At 40.4% G+C, this 18,835-nt stretch overlaps 2 protein-coding genes across 2 annotated transcripts in view; one reads left to right on the forward strand and one right to left on the reverse strand.

Moving 5' to 3' along the window:
* LOC307016369 (carbonic anhydrase-related protein 10-like) overlaps nt 1–18,835 on the reverse strand; it is a 304,536-nt gene that overhangs the window by 137,517 nt on the left and 148,184 nt on the right. The gene's annotated exons all lie outside the window — the stretch shown is intronic.
* Nucleotides 12,780–15,116, forward strand: LOC307016368 (general transcription factor II-I repeat domain-containing protein 2A-like). The gene is made up of 2 exons (XM_079645458.1): nt 12,780–14,239; nt 14,441–15,116. Exon 1 carries the CDS (start codon nt 13,165–13,167, stop codon nt 14,233–14,235), a length of 1,071 nt encoding a protein of 356 aa, XP_079501584.1. The 5' UTR covers nt 12,780–13,164; the 3' UTR covers nt 14,236–14,239; nt 14,441–15,116.

Genomic DNA, 18,835 nt, shown 5'->3' on the forward strand with positions numbered 1-18,835 from the left:
CATGGGACCCCGGAAAATTATACATTGACGTCAATGGAGAGAGAAAAGTCATCTTTCAATCCCGTTTGAATTGTGCCACGAATGAAACATATGATGTTCGTCAAATCAAAAGAAACTTTTGCAAGTCAAAAAAATAAAAATGTGTCGTAAAACTGTGAAGTTACACATTTTTTTGTGTGAAACCGCTCAGTGAACTACAGGTCTCTGGTCTCGCACAATACGCGTCACCATCACAAAGGTGGCTGTCACGTTAGCAAATTTCACCTGTTTCTTTCAGAATGAGACGAAAAAGTATAAAACGAGGTGAAAATCACTACAAGTCTGGGCATGTTGAGAGCTGTACATACAAAAAAGGGGAGTTAGTCGGTTCTGTAAGAGCCAGCATGCGGGACCGGCTTTACAAGGTTTCAGTGAGTAATATGAGTGCAATGTTTAAGGTTAATAGAGAACCGCAATGACGCGTCCAAAAACCCGGAAGTAAGTTAGCATTTTTAGCACTTCCGGTTCCTTCCTCAAAATGCATTGCATTTTTTCCATAGGGTTTTGGAAAATAGCTCGAAATAAGGTCTGTGGTTGACACAAATGTAAGAGATAAATCACGTTTTGTTCTACGACATTAAATACATCAGCAGTGACCCCACTGGTGATTTTTGAAGAGTTTACGTGTCTGAAAAACGATGGTTGTTACCGAATGGCTGAATAGGACTACAGAAATTGTCGAGGCCGTTGTACGTCATTACGCCGAACACGTAAACACTCCCGCTAAGTTTGTTTCCCCCTGTGTTCTGTTTGAAAGCAAGTACATGCCTATCTTTAGTATCTGTATATCTATATCTGACCATTAGAATCTGTATTTTTGAAATTGTCGTTTTTAACACCGTAGTTTTACAAATGATAGAATAATTAATTACCAGTATTTTCCAATTTTACCCGGCAGTTCGTTTCGTTAGCTAACGTTAGCTAAAGCTAGCGCTACTAGTTAGCTACGCAATGGTTTGTTGCTTTGCTCCGGGTTGCAGCCACAGGTCTTCGCATGAAACGTGCTTGTTCTATCGTTTCCCGGCCGATGTTTTCCAAAGGAGAGTCTGGATTCGTGTCATGAGGTAAGCTGACGTTACATTTTTGTCCATGTCACGGTGAAATGTAAATGATGGGTAGTGACTTTATCGCCGTTTTAGAGATGGCGCTGCTGAAAAGACCGCGACATAAGTAAAGATAATGAATACATCCTATTAAAACCTGTGTGGCTTATATGATAAGTCTAATTAGTACAAGCAGCATAACATTTCACCATGTAACTAAAGATTGTAGTCAGGGAAATCAGTTTGACATATTGAACTAATAACAAATCGCCTCTGGCTGGCAGAGAACTCTCTGCTCCATAGCTTCTCTTGGACGTAAAATCACATGTACATTTTATATTTATATTCAATTTAATATCCCATCCCTCACATGCTTTTGTATATATAATAACTTATATTTTGTTTTTCATGTTATGCTGCTGCAACACAAACATTTCTCAAATTGGGATCAATACAGTAATATCTTATCTTAATTAATTAAGAAATATAACTATTATCATTAGTGTAGCAGCTGACACCTATTTTCAAAATGGATTAATCTACCATTTATTTCTTTAGTTCAATTTTCATCTATAAAAATGTCAAAATAGTGAAAATGTTCACGAGACTTATCAAAGTGCAAGGTTATATCTTTAGATGTTTTGTTTTAGCCTATGTACTGTATGTCTTAATGCTCTTACAGTATATGTGACGGTGTGACTTCCATGAAACTAATATTTTATATCTTCCCAACAGACGAGCTGACAGGAAACCTAATACTCTAACAACCACAACATTGCAAAGGCGAGTAAATGTAAATTAAAAACGATTCACAATTTCTTTATTTCTTCTTCTTTCTTGCAGTGAGGTGAAGCTGACCTTGCACTTGGTGCCAGTAAGGATGTTCCTCACGCAGGCTGAATGTTTCTCCTTCCTTACTGACACAGAAGCCCTTGATTTGCAATGCTTCACTAATTGTCATTTCCCTGGCTCCGTAGGGACACTTTACCTCCAGCACAGCGGAAGACCCTACCAGACCATCTGGAGATGCCCCCAACAATCCTGATAGGGAGAGCCACAAATCTGACTCATGGACCTGCATCTGAGTTGCAGTGGTGAATGCCCTGACGCCCTCACATTCATTCATAGTCCCCCACTGTACAGACAAAACACCATCAGGGGCCTGTTGTTGCCCTAGCACCCTGGCAATAAAGGAAGCAGTCACACGCTTTGACCTCAGGACAGCTCCAAAGTTGCTAGCAGTCAACCTTCCTTTCCTGAACAAATGCCAGTTTGGGTTGGTTCGCTGACCAGTGGTAGCCACCTGAATTGCCCTCTGTTGCTCTTCAGACAATGCCATGCTTGCCACAATTGCCTCAGGTCCCTGATGCCCAACAGATTTGATCATTTCAGGAACAGTAAGTGTTTCCAAGCTGTAGTGTTCCTGTTCTGGTTCGGGGGATAGAAGCCAAGAAATTCCTGAGAACCTTCCCCCGAGTCTGTCCCTCAGCCAGTCGCGATCTTCGGAGGTGGGCTCTCTTGTCAGCGGGTTTAATGAGTTATTGGTTGGAGGAAATAGCTCCTCCACTGAATGCGTACGTTTAGCTATCTTTGGCTTCTTCCACTGACAGGGGGTGTCAGTGCAGCTGAAATTGTGGATGGCAAAGATGGCTCATGCAGCCGCATGACTGCATTTCCATTCTCCACATGGGCATTCACATTTTGTGGAGAGAATTCCCTCTTCTCCTGTAGATACCTGTGGTGGTGGGATTGTTTTATTATTTAAAATATATTTACATTTGTAATGCCTTCCCAATTATCCCTTTAATTGTTTATAGCCTACTGTATGTTTATTTCATGGATATTTGTGTTTTCTGGTGTGTAATATTTGTAATCTTGGGACCTCTTCTCTTTAACGTCTACATGCTACCACTGGCTCAGATAATGAAGAACAACAAAATAAGTTACCATAGCTATGCGGATGACACACAAATTTACGTAACCATTTCACCAGGAGACTATGCTCCAATTCAAACACTGAGTAAGTGCATTGAACAAATCAATGACTGGATGTGTCAGAACTTTCTCCAATTAAACAAAGATAAAACTGAGGTAATGGTTTTTGGAGCCAAGGCAGAACGTTTAAAAGTTAGCGCTGAGCTTCAGTCTGCAATGTTCAAAACAACAGACAAAGCCAGAAATCTAGGTGTGGTCATGGACTCTGACCTGAGTTTCAACAGTCACATTAAAACAGTTACTAAATCAGCTTACTATCACCTAAACAACATATCTAGGATTAAAAGAATAATGTCACAGCAGGATTTGGAAAAACTTGTCCATGCTTTTATCTTCAGTAGACTGGACTACTGCAATGGTGTCTTCACAGGTCTCACTAAAAAATCTATTAGAAAGCTGCAGCTGATTCAGAACGCCGCTGCTCGAGTCCTCACTAACACTAAGAAAGTGGATCACATCGCTCCAGTTCTGAAGTCTTTACACTGGCTTCCTGTGTTTCAAAGAATAGATTTCAAAATACTGCTGCTGTTTATAAAGCTTTGAATGGTTTAGGCCCAAAATACATTTCTGACCTCCTGCTAAATGATGAACCATCCAGATCTCTGAGGTCTTCAGGGACTGGTCAGCTTTCTGTCCCCAGAGTCAGAACTAAACATGGAGAAGCAGCGTTCAGTTATTATGCTCCAAATATCTGGAACAAACTCCCAGAAACCTGCAGGTCCGCTGCAACTCTTACTACTTTTAAATCCAGGCTGAAGACTTTTCTTTTTGTCGCCGCTTTTAATTGAACTATTCATATCTTAGACTGCACTGTAACTTTTATCCATGTGTTTTTTCTTTTAATGTTTATTTTATTAGCTTTTCTTTTTAATGACTGATTTTAAATGCCATTTTCTTAATGTCTTTCATTTTTTGTAAAGCACTTTGAATTGCCTTGTGTTGAAAAGTGCTATATAAATAAACTTGCCTTGCCTTGCCTAATAAAGATTTCATGTGACACATACAATTGATTTGTTGATGGGAATTAATGTGAATAAATTAACTCGGTCTTAAAAGGTTAACGGTACTCTTGCAATCACTACTCACCGACACTATAAACCTGGTCCCTCATGCTAGCCCTGACAACACCGGTAAGCACACCTTCATCTAGGCTTCACTGTTTTACGTGTCCTGACTTGAAGTGGTTCTCTCCTATCTACACTCTTGTCATCTTTGTAAAACGATATGAGACTGGTAATTGACACAGCCATGACTTCTAGTTAAATTCATTGTGGCTAAAATGAAAAGCTTTGTTAAAATATGCAAGCGCGCGAAAGTCAAAGTCAGCTTTACTGTCAAATATTCTACATGTGTTATACATCCAGAAATATCGAAATATCGTTTCCCACAGTGTCACATGTAAACATAAAAAAAAAGGGCCTAGATAAACGTGGTATACAGTTTAAAATGTTAATATATTTAAAATGTTCAAAGTGCAGTTTCAGTGCAAGTCAGTTGAAACGATCTTAACTTGGCGTGACGTTGAAGAACTAGATTTATGATTCAAAAATTATATAAGTAGGGTTGACATGTGGAGATTATCCGGTTGAACAAAACGTGATCCCTCTCTTAAATGTGTGTCAACCACAGACCTTATTTCGAGCTATTTTCCAAGATCCTATGGAGAAATTGCATTGGTTTTTGACAAAGGAACCGGAAGAAGTTTACTTCCGGGTTTTATGACATGTCACTGTGGTTCTCTATGTCAGCTAGCTAACATTAGCTAACAAGGTACACCAACGTGTTTTGTTTTAGCAACTAGTTTTCTCCTTAAGAACTTTGTGGTCTCTGTGTATGCTGTGGATAACATTAGTGTTCACAAGAAAAGATACACTCCCGTGTTTTGTTTTAGTTGCTCTTCAGATTGAAGCGGACAGTTTTATATCGACTATATGTATGATCTCCTTTTTACATCTCGTTGTGTCATTTGAGTTTATTTGCTGTGTGTAGATTCAAGGATTTTGGTTATCTTGTCCAGGGATGCAAACTTGTCACCTTTCGGCAAAATTCGCCGTTTTGAATCCAAAATAGGTCGTTTGTGTGATTGATGTAGATCTGCAATACAAATATGTTGGGGTATGGGAGGGGGTCTGGGACCCGGGTTAATGTGCGGCCGCGAGCTTTTTTTATATATTATAATGAAGCGCAAGCTGTGTGCTCGAGTCTTCCTGCCTGTCGGCTCTGCTCATGATGTATAATAAGGCTCTGCTGCTCGGCGATGATGGTCTAGCTTCAGCAGCTACATTACCTACGGTGCGTTCGTTAATATTAACTGTGTGGTTCGGAGTCACTGTGACACAGACTGGACCGCTGGTGAACAGCTGTTACAACGGGCCGTTCAGGTGTTAAGAGCAGAGCTCCCTGTCGGAGCGGCAGAGCGTGATGTACACTGACAAGTTTTTTTTTTCCGTCGAAATATTATCGTTTAGCTAGCTAACTAGCATACATTGTCACTATCTGCTAACGTTAGCTTTAGCCTTCGTTTTCTAATTGTTTTTTTCATAGGCTATAAACAGAGGTGGTATAAGTATATATCTTGTACTTGATTAAAAGTAGAAGTACTCAGTTCTTGTACTTGAGTAGAAGTACTCAGATCTTGTACTTGAGTAAAAGTAGAAGTAGCCTACTCAGATCGTGTAGGCTACTTGAGTAAAAGTAGAAGTACCAGAGTGTAGGAATACTCTGTTACAGTAAAATTCCTGCATTCCAAATGTTCCTCAAGTAAAAGTAGAAAAGTATTATTATCAAAATATAGTGAAAGTAGCGACAGTAAAAGTAGTCATTTTGCAGATTGGTCCATTTCAGAATAATATGATATGTTTTATAATGATTGATCATGAAAGTGTTATCAAAGCTGGTAAAGGTGCAGCTAGTTTGAATGACTTTGTATACTGCAGGGTAGCTTGTGAATTTACTCCAGGTGGAACTAAAGTCTGATTTAAGACTTGATTATATTTCACATCATTCATCCACATCTGTAAAGTAACTAAAGGGAATAAATACATGTAGTGGAGTAGAAGTACACCATTTACCTCTGAACTGTAGTGGAGTAGAAGAACAAAGTAGCAAAACATTGAAATACTTAAGTAAAGTACAAGTATCTCAAAATGGTGCACAATTATAGTACTTGTTGAGTTTATGAACTTAGTTACTTTACACCAGTGGCTATAAAGATAGAAAGACTTAAGCCTTGCACAGAGGCATGAAAATACATTTTCAAAATGCTCGACAGTGCTGCCAAAATTATAAACTGGCTGCTACACAATTAAAATAAATGCTTTTATATATTTCTATTAGATGTGACTCTTTGGCGTTTCTGTTAATATTAACACTGCTGCTTTAGTTGTTCTGACTGCTAAAATCCTCTGTTATTCCTCATTTTAAAGCCGATATTCTGTGGGGTCGGGGGGCTCGGATCCTTTTCACCTTTTTCATACCTGATGAGTTTGCATCCCTGTTGTCAATTTGTTTGGTTATCTAGGCACAGCTGTGTGTGACTCCCTCTGGTACACTGGTATGTGTTTTCCTAATGTAGAGAGCATTGATTAATTAATAAACTACACACTGACTCTAGATCCTGACCAAATCCTATTTTGTTGATCAAATGTTTTTCAAAAATGTATTGTATATTATATAACAGCTGCACACCACAGACCGGAGTCTCTGCTACTGTGGACCACGAAGGAGGCGATCATCCTCCCCATCCCCAAAGACCCTGCATGGCATGGAAATCTCCTCCTCCTGGAACAATTCTACACCCAGCATATGCTCCCTGTGTTGGCCAGTAGAGAGGAGGACATTTAAATAAACATACTCTTAACACCCTCGAACTCTGCGTTGTGTTTCGTATGTGTGATGGGGTGTTATGCAGAGGGGAGGAAAACAGGACACAGCAGATTGGGATTGTGGTGGAGATGCTAAGCAGTTATTTAATTGTTGCATTTAATTATTATTATACTGCGTGCTTCTTAGTTATAGAGAGGCGAAGTCCCTCCCCTTCCGGGAGCCTCCATGTGACCCCGGAAGTGGAAAATTATACATTGAAGTCGATGGAGAGAGAAAAGTTATCTTTTGATCCCGTTTGAATTGTGCCACGAATGACACATATGATGTTTGTCAATCTTAAACAATCATTTCCATGTAAAAAAAGTCACAGTTTGTCGTAAAACTATTAAAATATAAGACTATGAAAAATACGCAACAAGAAAGACTACAAATCCCAAATGCATTCTGGGTCGCGTAAGTGATGTCATAGTGCAATGCGATAATGCTCCAAGACTGGTTGCGACTCGCATAGCAAAGAAGAAGAAGAAGAAGATCTCGCAATTAAAGCAAAGAAGAAGAAGAAGAAGAAGACTGATTTATTCCCTCCAATAAATATAAGAGATTGCTCCAATAAATTCACTTTTACAAGATGCCTGTGTGCTTTGTACCAGGTTGTAATCACAAAAGTGATCATACCACTTGCTCGTTCTATCGCTTCCCGTCTGATGAAAGGACCAGGAGTCGTTGGACCAAACATATCAGGTAATAGAGAACCGCAGTGACGCGTCGTAAAACCCGGAAGTAAGTTAGCATTTTTAGCACTTCCGGTTCCTTCCTCAAAAAGCAATGCATTTTTTCCATAGGGTTTTGGAAAATAGCTCGAAATAAGGTCTGTGGTTGACACAAATTTAAGAGGTAATTGACGTTTTGGTCTACGACATTAAATACATCAGCAGTGACCCCACTGGGGATTTTTGAAGAGTTTACGTGTCTGAAAAACGATGGCTGAATAGGACTACAGAAATTGTCGAGGCCGTTGTACGTCATTACGCCGAACACGTAAACACTCCCGCTAAGTTTGTTTTCCCCTGTGTTCTGCTTGAAAGCAAGTACCTGCCTATCTTTAGTATGTGTATATCTATATCTGACCATTAGAATCTGTATTTTTGAAATTGTCGTTTTTAACACCGTAGTTTTACAAATTATAGAATAATTAATTACCAGTGTTTTACAATTTTACTCGGCAGTTCGTTTCGTTGGCTAACGTTAGCTAAAGCTAGCGCTACTAGTTAGCTACGCAATGGTTTGTTGCTTTGCTCCGGGTTGCAGCCACAGGTCTTCGCATGAAACGTGCTTGTTCTATCGTTTCCCGGCCAATGTTTTCCAAAGGAGAGTCTGGATTCGTGCCATGAGGTAAGCTGACGTTACATTTTTGTCCATGTCACGGTGAAATGTAAATAATGGGTAGTGACTGTATCGCCGTTATAGAGATGGCGCCGCTGAAAAGACCGCAACACAAGTAAAGATAATGAATACATCCTATTAAAATCTGTGTGGCTTATATGATAAGTCTAATTAGTACAAGCAGCATAACGTTTCACCATGTAACTAAAGATTGTAGTCAGGGAAATCAGTTTGACATATTGAACTAATAACAAATCAACTCTGGCTGGCAGAGAACTCTCTGCTCCATAGCTTCTCTTGGACGTAAAATCACATGTACATTTTACATTTAAATTCAATTTAATATTCCATCCCTCACATACTTTTGTATATATAATAACTTATATTTTGTTTTTCTTGTTATGCTGCTGCAACACAAACATTTCCCAGATTGGGATCAATACAGTAATATCTTATCTTAATTAATTAAGAAATATAACTATTATAATTAGTGTAGCAGCTGACACCTATTTTCAATATGGATTAATCTACCATTTATTTCTTTAGTTCAATTTTCATCTATAAAAATGTCAAAATAGTGAAAATGTTCACGAGACTTATCAAAGTGCAAGGTTATATCTTTAGATGTTTTGTTTTAGCCTATGTACTGTATGTCTTAATGCTCTTACAGTATATGTGACGGTGTGACTTCCATGAAACTAATATTTTATATCTTCCCAACAGACGAGCTGACAGGAAACCTAATACTCTAACAACCACAACATTGCAAAGGCGAGTAAATGTAAATTAAAAACGATTCACAATTTTTCTTATTTCTTCTTCTTTCTTGCAGTGAGGTGAAGCTGACCTTGCACTTGGTGCCAGTAAGGATGTTCCTCACGCAGGCTGAATGTTTCTCCTTGCTTACTGACACAGAAGCCCTTGATTTGCAATGCTTCACTAATTGTCATTTCCCTGGCTCCGTAGGGACACTTTACCTCCAGCACAGCGGAAGACCCTACCAGACCATCTGGAGATGCCCCCAACAATCCTGATAGGGAGAGCCACAAATCTGACTCATGGACCTGCATCTGAGTTGCAGTGGTTAATGCCCTGACGCCCTCACATTCATTCATAGTCCCCCACTGTACAGACAAAACACCATCAAGGGCCTGTTGTTGCCCTAGCACCCTGGCAATAAAGGAAGCAGTCACACGCTTTGACCTCAGGACAGCTCCAAAGTTGCTGGCAGTCAACCTTCCTTTCCTGAACAAATGCCAGTTTGGGTTGGTTCGCTGACCAGTGGTAGCCACCTGAATTGCCCTCTGTTGCGCTTCAGACAATGCCATGCTTGCCACAATAGCCTCAGGTCCCTGATGCCCAACAGATTTGATAATTTCAGGAACAGTAAGTGTTTCCAAGCTGTAGTGTTCCTCTTCTGGCTCAGGGGAGAGAAGCCAAGAAATTCCTGAGAACCTGCCCCCGAGTCTGTCCCTCAGCCAGTCACGATCTTCGGAGGTGGGCTCCCTTGTCAGCGGGTTAAATTAGTTATTGGTTTCAACAGTCACATGAAAACAGTTACTAAATCAGCTTACTATCACCTAAAGAACATATCTAGGATTAAAAGACTAATGTCACAGCAGGATTTGGAAAAACGTGTCCATGCTTTTATCTTCAGTAGACTGGACTACTGCAATGGTGTCTTCACAGGTCTCACTAAAACATCTATTAGAAAGCTGCAGCTGATTCAGAACACCGCTGCTCGAGTCCTTACCAACACTAAGAAAGTGGATCACATCGCTCCAGTTCTGAAGTCTTTACACTGGCTTCCTTTGTCTCAAAGAATAGATTTCACAAATACTGCTGCTGTTTATAAAGCACTGAATGGTTTAGGACCAAAATGCATTTCTGACCTCCTGCTAAATGATGAACCATCCAGATCTCTCAGGTCTTCAGGGACTGGTCAGCTTTCTGTCCCCAGAGTCAGAACTAAACATGGTAAAGCAGCGTAGTTATTATGCTCCAAATATCTGGAACAAACTCCCAGAAACCTGCAGGTCCGCTGCAACTTACTACTTTTAAATCCAGGCTGAAGACTTTTCTTTTTGTCGCTGCTCTTAATTGAACTATTCATATCTTATTTTAAATGCCATTTTCTTAATGTCTTTCATTTTTTGTAAAGCACTTTGAATTGCCTTGTGTTGAAAAGTGCTATATAAATAAACTTGCCTTGCCTTGCCTAATAAAGATTTCATGTGACACATACAATTGATTTGTTGATGGGAATTAATGTGAATAAATTAACTCGGTCTTAAAAGGTTAACGGTACTCTTGCTATCACTACTCACCGACACTATAAACCTGGTCCCTCATGCTAGCCCTGACAACACCGGTAAGCACACCTTCATCTAAGCTGCACTGTTACGTGTCCTGACTTGTAGTGGTTCTCCCCTCTATCTACACTCTTCTTGTCATCTTTGTAAAACGATATCAGACTGGTAATTGACACAGCCATGACTTCTAGTTAAATTCAGTGTGGCTAAAATGAAAAGCTTTGTTAAGATATGCAAGCACGCGAAAGTCAAATTCAGCTTTACTGTCAAAAATTCTACATGTGTTATACATCCAGAAATATCGAAATATCGTTTCCCACAGTGTGACATATATACATAAAACAAAAAGGGCCTAGATAAACGTGGTATACATTAAACAAAACGGGCCTAGATAACCGGGGTATACAGTTTAAAATGTTAATATATTTAAAGTGTTCAAAGTGCAGTTTCAGTGCAAGTCAGTTGAAACGATCTTAAATTGGCGTGACGTTGAAGTCGTGCGACCCTGCTGCTGTACTGGCTTGTAGTTTATAGCATAACGTTAGCATTTCGCTTTTGGCGACTAGATTTATTATTTAAAAATTATAAAAGTAGGGTTGGCATGTGGAGATTATCCGGCTGAACAAAACGTGATCCCTCTCTTAAATGTGTGTCTACCACAGACCTTATTTCAAGCTATTTTCCAAAATCCTATGGAGAATTTGCATTGGTTTTTCATGAAGGAACCGGAAGAAGTTTACTTCCGGGTTTTACGACGCGTCACTGCGGTTCTCTATATACATGTTTTGCATGGAACATAGTCAAGTTAGCTACCTAGCTAGTAGCGAGCATGTTATTTAGCATTACATTACATTATTTAGCCTTGTCATTTGTATTAACCTTAACATGAAGTAAACCAAAATGTTAAACAGTAAGAGTAGTCATGATGGTAAGTAATTTGTGAAACATTTGAAGAGTAGCCTATCGCCCCCCCCACCAGGTGCTAAGGGGGCGGGAGGTAGGCTAACACCACATTAGCATCAGCGATCTTTTCTACTTAATGCTATCTGCACAAATGGTTAACATTGAACATTAAAAGATCAGGCAGTTCAGGGAGAGTCGAAGGAAGGAAGGCAGGCAGCTTTGCATGACATTCTTCTGGACGTGTTTCATTGTGATGATAGTGAGAGTGAGTCAATCTGTTTGTTGGAAAGACAGTAGTTGAGTGATTACTGAGAGAAAATTATTAAAAGAGATAATTATTCAGTGTTGTTACTTTAAAGCAGGGTTCCCCAGACTACGGCCCGCGGGCCGGATACGGCCCGCCACGCCCCTTTGACCGGCCCTCCACCTCTCTGCACCTCACCATTTGAACTGGCCCAAAGAAGAAAAAAAAAAAAAAAAAAAGATTATAAAATATTTTTTTAAATATTTTATTTTAGTTGTCCAACTTGTTTTGTGAAATAATAACATGACTCTCCAAACAAGGGCGGTAATCGCTGTTCATTCCGTCACCTGAGATTAGAACTCGAGGCCGTCAGTATGTAGTGGCCAGAGCGGCTCTGGTAGTGGCCATGAGCCAAACAGTGGAACTGTCAATCAGATCGCCAGCGCCTCTATCACGCTTTAAAAGCAACGTTATGTAACATTCTGGTTGACATCTGTTACATTTACATCTTGTTTTTTTAACACTAAAATATTTTTTTATTAACCATTTATATTTTATATAATTTAATATGTGTGTCTGTATTATTTATATGACGTATGTTTATGACCGAATTTCCGCCACCTTACAAGCTGATCGAAGTCATGCGCAGAAAATATTATGCTACAGTTGAACAGCAGTGTAATGGCGTGCAGTAAAGTGAGGAAAATTGACAGAGAGTGTCAGGTTTTTAAAGAACAATGGACCAAGGATTATTTTTTTGTTCCATGGAAGGACCGTGCCATTTGTATTATATGTAAAGAAAATGTGGCCGTGTTTCAAGAATTCAACCTTCGCCGCCATCACGAAACCCGGCACAGAGAGTATGCTAGCTTGAGCGGGCTAGCGAGAGATGATAAGGTTCGGCGTCTGAAAGGCGGACTAGCTGTTCAATAGGATGCCTTCCTTCGTCAATCCCGGGTCAACCTGGCTGCTGTCCGAGCTAGCTACAAAGTAGCTAACCTACTGGCTACCCACGGCAAGCCGTTCGCAGACGGAGAATTCGGGAAGGCCATGATGCTGGCTGTGGCCGAGGAGGTGTGTCCCGAGAAGACAGATGCCTTCCGTGGGGTGAGTCTCTCAGCACAAACGATGACGAGACGAATTGAGGAGATGGGGGGAAACGTGTTTGACCAACTGAGAGAGAGAGCCGCAGAATTCAAGTGTTTTGCTTTAGCCATGGATGAAAGTAATGACGTACAGGACACGGCACAACTGTTGATTTTTATTCGTGGAGTCAACACACGTTTTGAAGTGTCAGAGGAGCTGGCATCACTGAGAAGCCTAAAAGGCACAACAACTGGAGAAGACCTTTTTGTCGAAGTGTGCAAAACAATGGGCGAACTTGGTCTGCAATGGGCTAATTTTGCCAGTGTCACTACAGATGGTGCGCCTAGCATGGTCGGTCGGATCTACGAGGGGTCTAGTAGGGCGCTTGAACGGCGAGTTCGAGGAACGAGGTCTCGCCCCACCGATTCAAGTCCACTGCCTGATTCACCAGCAAGCGCTGTGCTGCAAAGTTTTGAAGTGGGCGTCTGTGATGAAGGTGGTTGTGCACTGTGTCAACTACATCCGGAAAAATGGGCTGAAACACAGGCAGTTCCAGGCCTTTCTCTCCGAGCTGGGGTCTGCTCACCAGGATGTGCTGTACTACACCGAAATCCGGTGGTTAAGTCGAGGCAAAGTATTGCGCCGTGTCTACGACCTGCTGCCCGAAATCAACACCTTCCTCCAGTCTAAAGGTGAAACGGTACGGGAGCTGACCGACCCGGAGTGGAAATGGGACCTCGCGTTTTTAACTGATGTGACTGAACTGTTGAACCACCTCAATCTACAGCTCCAAGGCAAAGGGAATCTCATCAGCGACATGTATTCCCACATAAAAGCATTCGAGGTCAAACTGCAGCTCCTTGTGCGACAGGTCCAAAAGCTGGACTTCACACATCTCCCTGCCACCCAAAGCTACTGCGCCGAGAAACCAGCCGCCCCTTTCCCAGTCGCGAAGTGCAAAGATGCCCTGGAGATGCTGCAGCGAGAGTTCCGTGTGCGCTTCCGCGAGCTTCATGTCAACAACAAAGACATAAGTCTGTTCCAGAACCCCTTTGCTGCTGACATTGACGACGCACTTCCCTCTCTTCAGTTTGAACTAGCCGAGCTGCAGAATTGTGATGTCCTTAAAGACGCATTCAAGCCTGACCACCTCCTTGAGTTCTATGCTGAGCTACCAGAGGGCACTTACCCAAACATTAAACAACATGCTCTGAAGATGTGTACCGTTTTTGGCAGCACCTACACCTGCAAGCAGACGTTTTCCCGCATGAAGCAAATAAAAAATCCAACGAGGAACAGACTCTCAGATGAACATTTGCATCAAACTTTGAGACTGGCAACCACTAGGCTACACCCAGACATCGGACTTCTCACCAGCCAGAAGCAAGCACACAGTTCACACTGATATGGTAAATATACTGATTTTAACTATTACAATTTTATATAGCTGTAAACATGAACTATGATTTTTTGATGAAATATGATTAATGTTTTTAATGAATTTTAATGAATAATGCTACACTGTATTTGTAAAATCACATCACAAGGAACAACAGGCAGCATATTTATGTAATTTACTGAATGTGTCCAATGTCATCCCTTTATGCCAGGTTTCCAGGCAGCAAGAGAGGGGACTGCAACTGCTGACCTCAAAGATCACTGCCCATCCATCCTTCCTTCCACCCTGGCTACAAGTACCAATTCAGTTCACCTACTGCACATATTGCTGACTTCCCATTCTGTTACTCTCTTCTAGTTTAACCTGCCGAGGGTTTACTGCTCAGTCTCTCCTCCCAATCTCTTCTCTCAGCATCTGCCTCTCCATCGTTGTCTCTCTCTCTCCCTCTCTCTCCTCTCTCTCCTCTTTCTCCTCTTTATGCACTGCCCCTCATCTCAATCTCCTATTTCAAAGGGATGATAATTGTGCTGTAAAAGTGTTTGGGTGCTCATTGCATTTTCACCTTGAACAAAAAAAATCTCACCTGAATATACAAATAAGAGTTGGTTAGTTGATATATTGTTCACCAAGTTTCTTGTCTTGATGATTTCTCATCTCACTGTAATATAGGCCTACCATTTCTATTGTATCACTCATAAACTGTCAATCACCATGTTTTTCTAACCTTTCCCTGCTATTTTTACATGGTTGTTATTAGAAAATAAAAGGAATACCTGTGGTATTTCAAATTGAAAAACATGTGAAGTACTCACTTCTTTTGCAAATCACTTGTAATGATGAACTATTTTGTGCTAGAAATTATGGCTATAACAGGCAGTGGCCTAGTATACAGCCCACATGATCGATCCCGGCCCCTCATCACAGTCAGGAACGATAATGTGGCCCCCAGAGAAAAAAGTTTGTGGACCCCTGCTTTAAAGTGTTGTTACTGACCTTTTTCTCTTTTATTTTCTTTCCCTCAACTGTAACTGCTGAGACCCTGAAGAACATGCACACTGGACTGACCTGCTCTGGCAACCTGATTTCCACTGTACGTAATAGTATTTGGTTATGGTATATTATTTATATACATCAAAGGCACAATGCACCCCCCAGAGACACACATGTATTGAGTGTGATATTGTGCATTGGTCATGTGAAATCATCTTTACATACTAGAAAACTGTAGGAGCGGCAACTTGTTTTGAAATTGAATTTTTAATATCCGATAATAAAGTTGATCTGTTTTCTTTATTCTTCTCTCTTCCCAGCTCCATCCATCACCGTTCTCTGTTCCTGCAGGTCCTGCTTGCTAATCAATGCTCATATTTCTTTACACAATTACAAATAAAGTAAATGTATTGTATGACATGAAGTTGTGCTTCATTCTGAGTCAATAATAAATTACTTCTGCCTTCAACTGCACAATGATTGTGGACTGCACCGACATCCATGTAGCTGCGCCCCAGTAAGATGAACCAAGCTAAGTTGACATACTCAACATACAGCTGTGCTCTTAAGTTTACATGAAGAATTTGTGAAATATTGGTAATAACAGGTTTAAATGATTATTAGTAATTAGTTATATAATGTTCTCATTGTAGACGAGCAGACAGGGAGCCAGATGAGAAAAGCAGAATATGCAGCTGCCATTTTCCAAATGGAAAAGAGAAAGGGCCAAGTGTATTTGAGTGGACAAAAGAGAAATCCCAAATACGAAAAATAAAATTATACAATTTACAGATATGTATACAAATATATATATCCTATATAAACCATGTATAACGATGGTGTATGATGTAGAAGGAAGTGTGGTAGATAACAAGTAAATATAGAGTTACATACAGATCCATGTTACAGCAAAAGATGGAATAACTAAGAAGCACGCAGTATAATAATAATTACACGCAACAATTAAATAACTGCTCAGCATCTCCACCACAATCCCAATCGGCTGTGTCCTGTTTTCCTCCGCTCTGCATAACACCCCATCACACATACGAAACACAACGCAGAGTCCGAGGGTGTTAAGAGTATGTTTATTTAAATGTCCACCTCTCTACTGGCCAACACAGGGAGCATATGCTGGGTGTAGAATTGTTCCAGGAGGAGGAGATTTCCATGCCATGCAGGGTCTTTGGGGATGGGGATGATGATCGCCTCCTTCGTGGTCCACAGTAGCAGAGACTCTGGTCTGTGATGTGCAGCTGCTATATAATCTACAATACATTTTTGAAAAACATTTGATCAATCAAAAAACAGCTGCGAAGAAAATTGACGCGTTGGCGGTTCTAGTGTTAATACTGCTGCACCATGCTGAAAACCACAGATGCACGGTGATGTTATAATCTTACATAATGTGCACATATGTATGTACATTACTTGTATCACTTGCATCTGTTTCTTTACCAGTCATGGTCAGCATGAATAATACTACTGCAGATGGATTTTAAATAGCTTTATTTAGAATTCATCATATACTGTACTGACATTTAATATCAGAAATCCCTTTGGATCATCTGCTTTGCTTTTACACAACAAACAAAACCCGCTTTAGGAGTAAGAGAGTGAAAGAGAAGAGGTATATTTTGGCTGATAAAGGCCTTATTGTATATATCAATACATGTCAGCCCAAAAGTAACAAGAAACTGCAATATAGAAATACCAAACTAGGTCTTAGGTCATTTAGAAACAGCATCATCATCGCAGTATCATCACCTTATATACTGATAAGGTGATGTTTCAACATAAAATGTACAGCAGTCAATTGAAAGAAAAAAACAATGCGATTGAATGCATCATTGTCCAATTCCACAATTTTTGATCTGTTACAATCACACTTAAAGGATGATTTTTTATAAAAGCTTGGAAAAAGACAACTAGATGACAGGAGCAGATCATTTTAATCACAATAAAACTGTGAATACAGGCCAGCTAACAAAAAAAACATGTCAAACTCATGATTCTTATTTTGCATCAGGATTGTTTGTTCATGTTTAAAGGTCTGAGAATAAGAACCACATGATTTGTTTTAATACAATATTTAATTTGAGTAGAAATGTAAAAGCTTTGACTTGTTTTCTACCGGGGTTCTTTATGCTCACATGTGCCTCAGTGGCTGAAGGACTGCATGTGATGCGTAAGAAAAAGAGACATGGATAGGCTGCCATAATGATGAATTCCCTGTTTGAATGACCCAGCGTCACCTCTGTTGACGAATGGGAATCAAGTCAGAAAAGGTCCACATCCGTGTGAGAGGGAGTGACAAGCAACATATATCTTTCATTTGTTTATTTAGAGGAGCTGTAATGCTCATCTGAAGCGGAGGAGGGTGGCGCTAACAAATAATTATAAATATAGCTGATAAATTGTGGCAGAATCGTCCTTGCTGATAATAGAGTGGTGCAGTGATGACAAGTTAGGACAAGAAGACACCTTCCGGGTTCTCTTCTATCTATGGCTCACGCTTTTGGTACAGCAGGATAATATTCTCATATTATCTTCCTTTTCAGGTTCATATTAGTATTTCCGTGCCTCTACTAGGTAGACCCTCCAGAAAAACGCGGGGAAAAATCCTTGATTATGCGGGCTAAATTCCTTGATTATGCGGGCTAAAATCCTTGATTATGCGGGCTAAAATCCTTGATTATGCGATTAAACATGCAGGGTTTTCATGTGATTTTATGCGGTGAAATTGCGGGAAGTTGCGAAATATGCGGAAAGTTGTGAAATATGCTAAATATGCGGGAAAAAAGAATAACAATTTTTTTAAATATTGGGCTGTCTTATTTATTCTCTCTCACACACAACCTGCCACTAACGTTAAACCCCTTTACTATTCAATTAAACACATTCAATGTTTATTTATTGTAAAAGTTTGGGCTATTTTAATCTCACACACACACACACACACACACACACACACACACACACACACACACACACACACACACACACACACACACACACACACACACACACACACACACACACACACACACACACACACACACACACACACACACACACACACACACTTCCCCGCCTCATTCTGTTTTCATTTACTCGTTCGTTATCTGACCAGCTTCAATCTTGTAGGCTACTCAAAAGGGTTTTGGAGGTTGATGCCTCGGTGAACGTGAGTTGAATGGCTTTCTTGTCCGCAGCAGCAGAAAGCATTTTCGAATGTTTGAATGAATCAAAGTGAGTCGTCACCGTCGATTTTCTCTTATGCTCAAACACACAGTTGCACGGGGTGCAGAATAGTTCCCCCCCACTTTTTGCCCGGTCTTTAGTTGAAATGTTCGTCGGTAAATGAGATGGATTATATTTTTTCATCTTGGTGTTTTCTCTATCGTGTGAGCTCCACACGTTCACTCTATACAGTGTTGTTTACATTCTGTGATGCGCGAGCTGATGACGTCACGTCAAGACGAGTTCACTTTTTTTCCCTCAACTTTGTGTGGAAAAATGCGGGGATTATGCGGCTTTTTGATAAATATGCGGCCTTTTAAAGATCTGCGCCATTTTGCTGATTATGCGGTAAATTCTGCGATCGCAGAATCGC

Source organism: Notothenia rossii (genome assembly GCF_949606895.1).
Source record: "Notothenia rossii genome assembly, chromosome: 8".
NCBI classification, from domain to species: domain Eukaryota; kingdom Metazoa; phylum Chordata; class Actinopteri; order Perciformes; family Nototheniidae; genus Notothenia; species Notothenia rossii.

Bases quoted from the DNA above. Each gene is read 5' to 3' on its own strand.
- LOC307016368 (XM_079645458.1), top strand. From the start codon at position 13,165: ATGGTGCGCCTAGCATGGTCGGTCGGATCTACGAGGGGTCTAGTAGGG.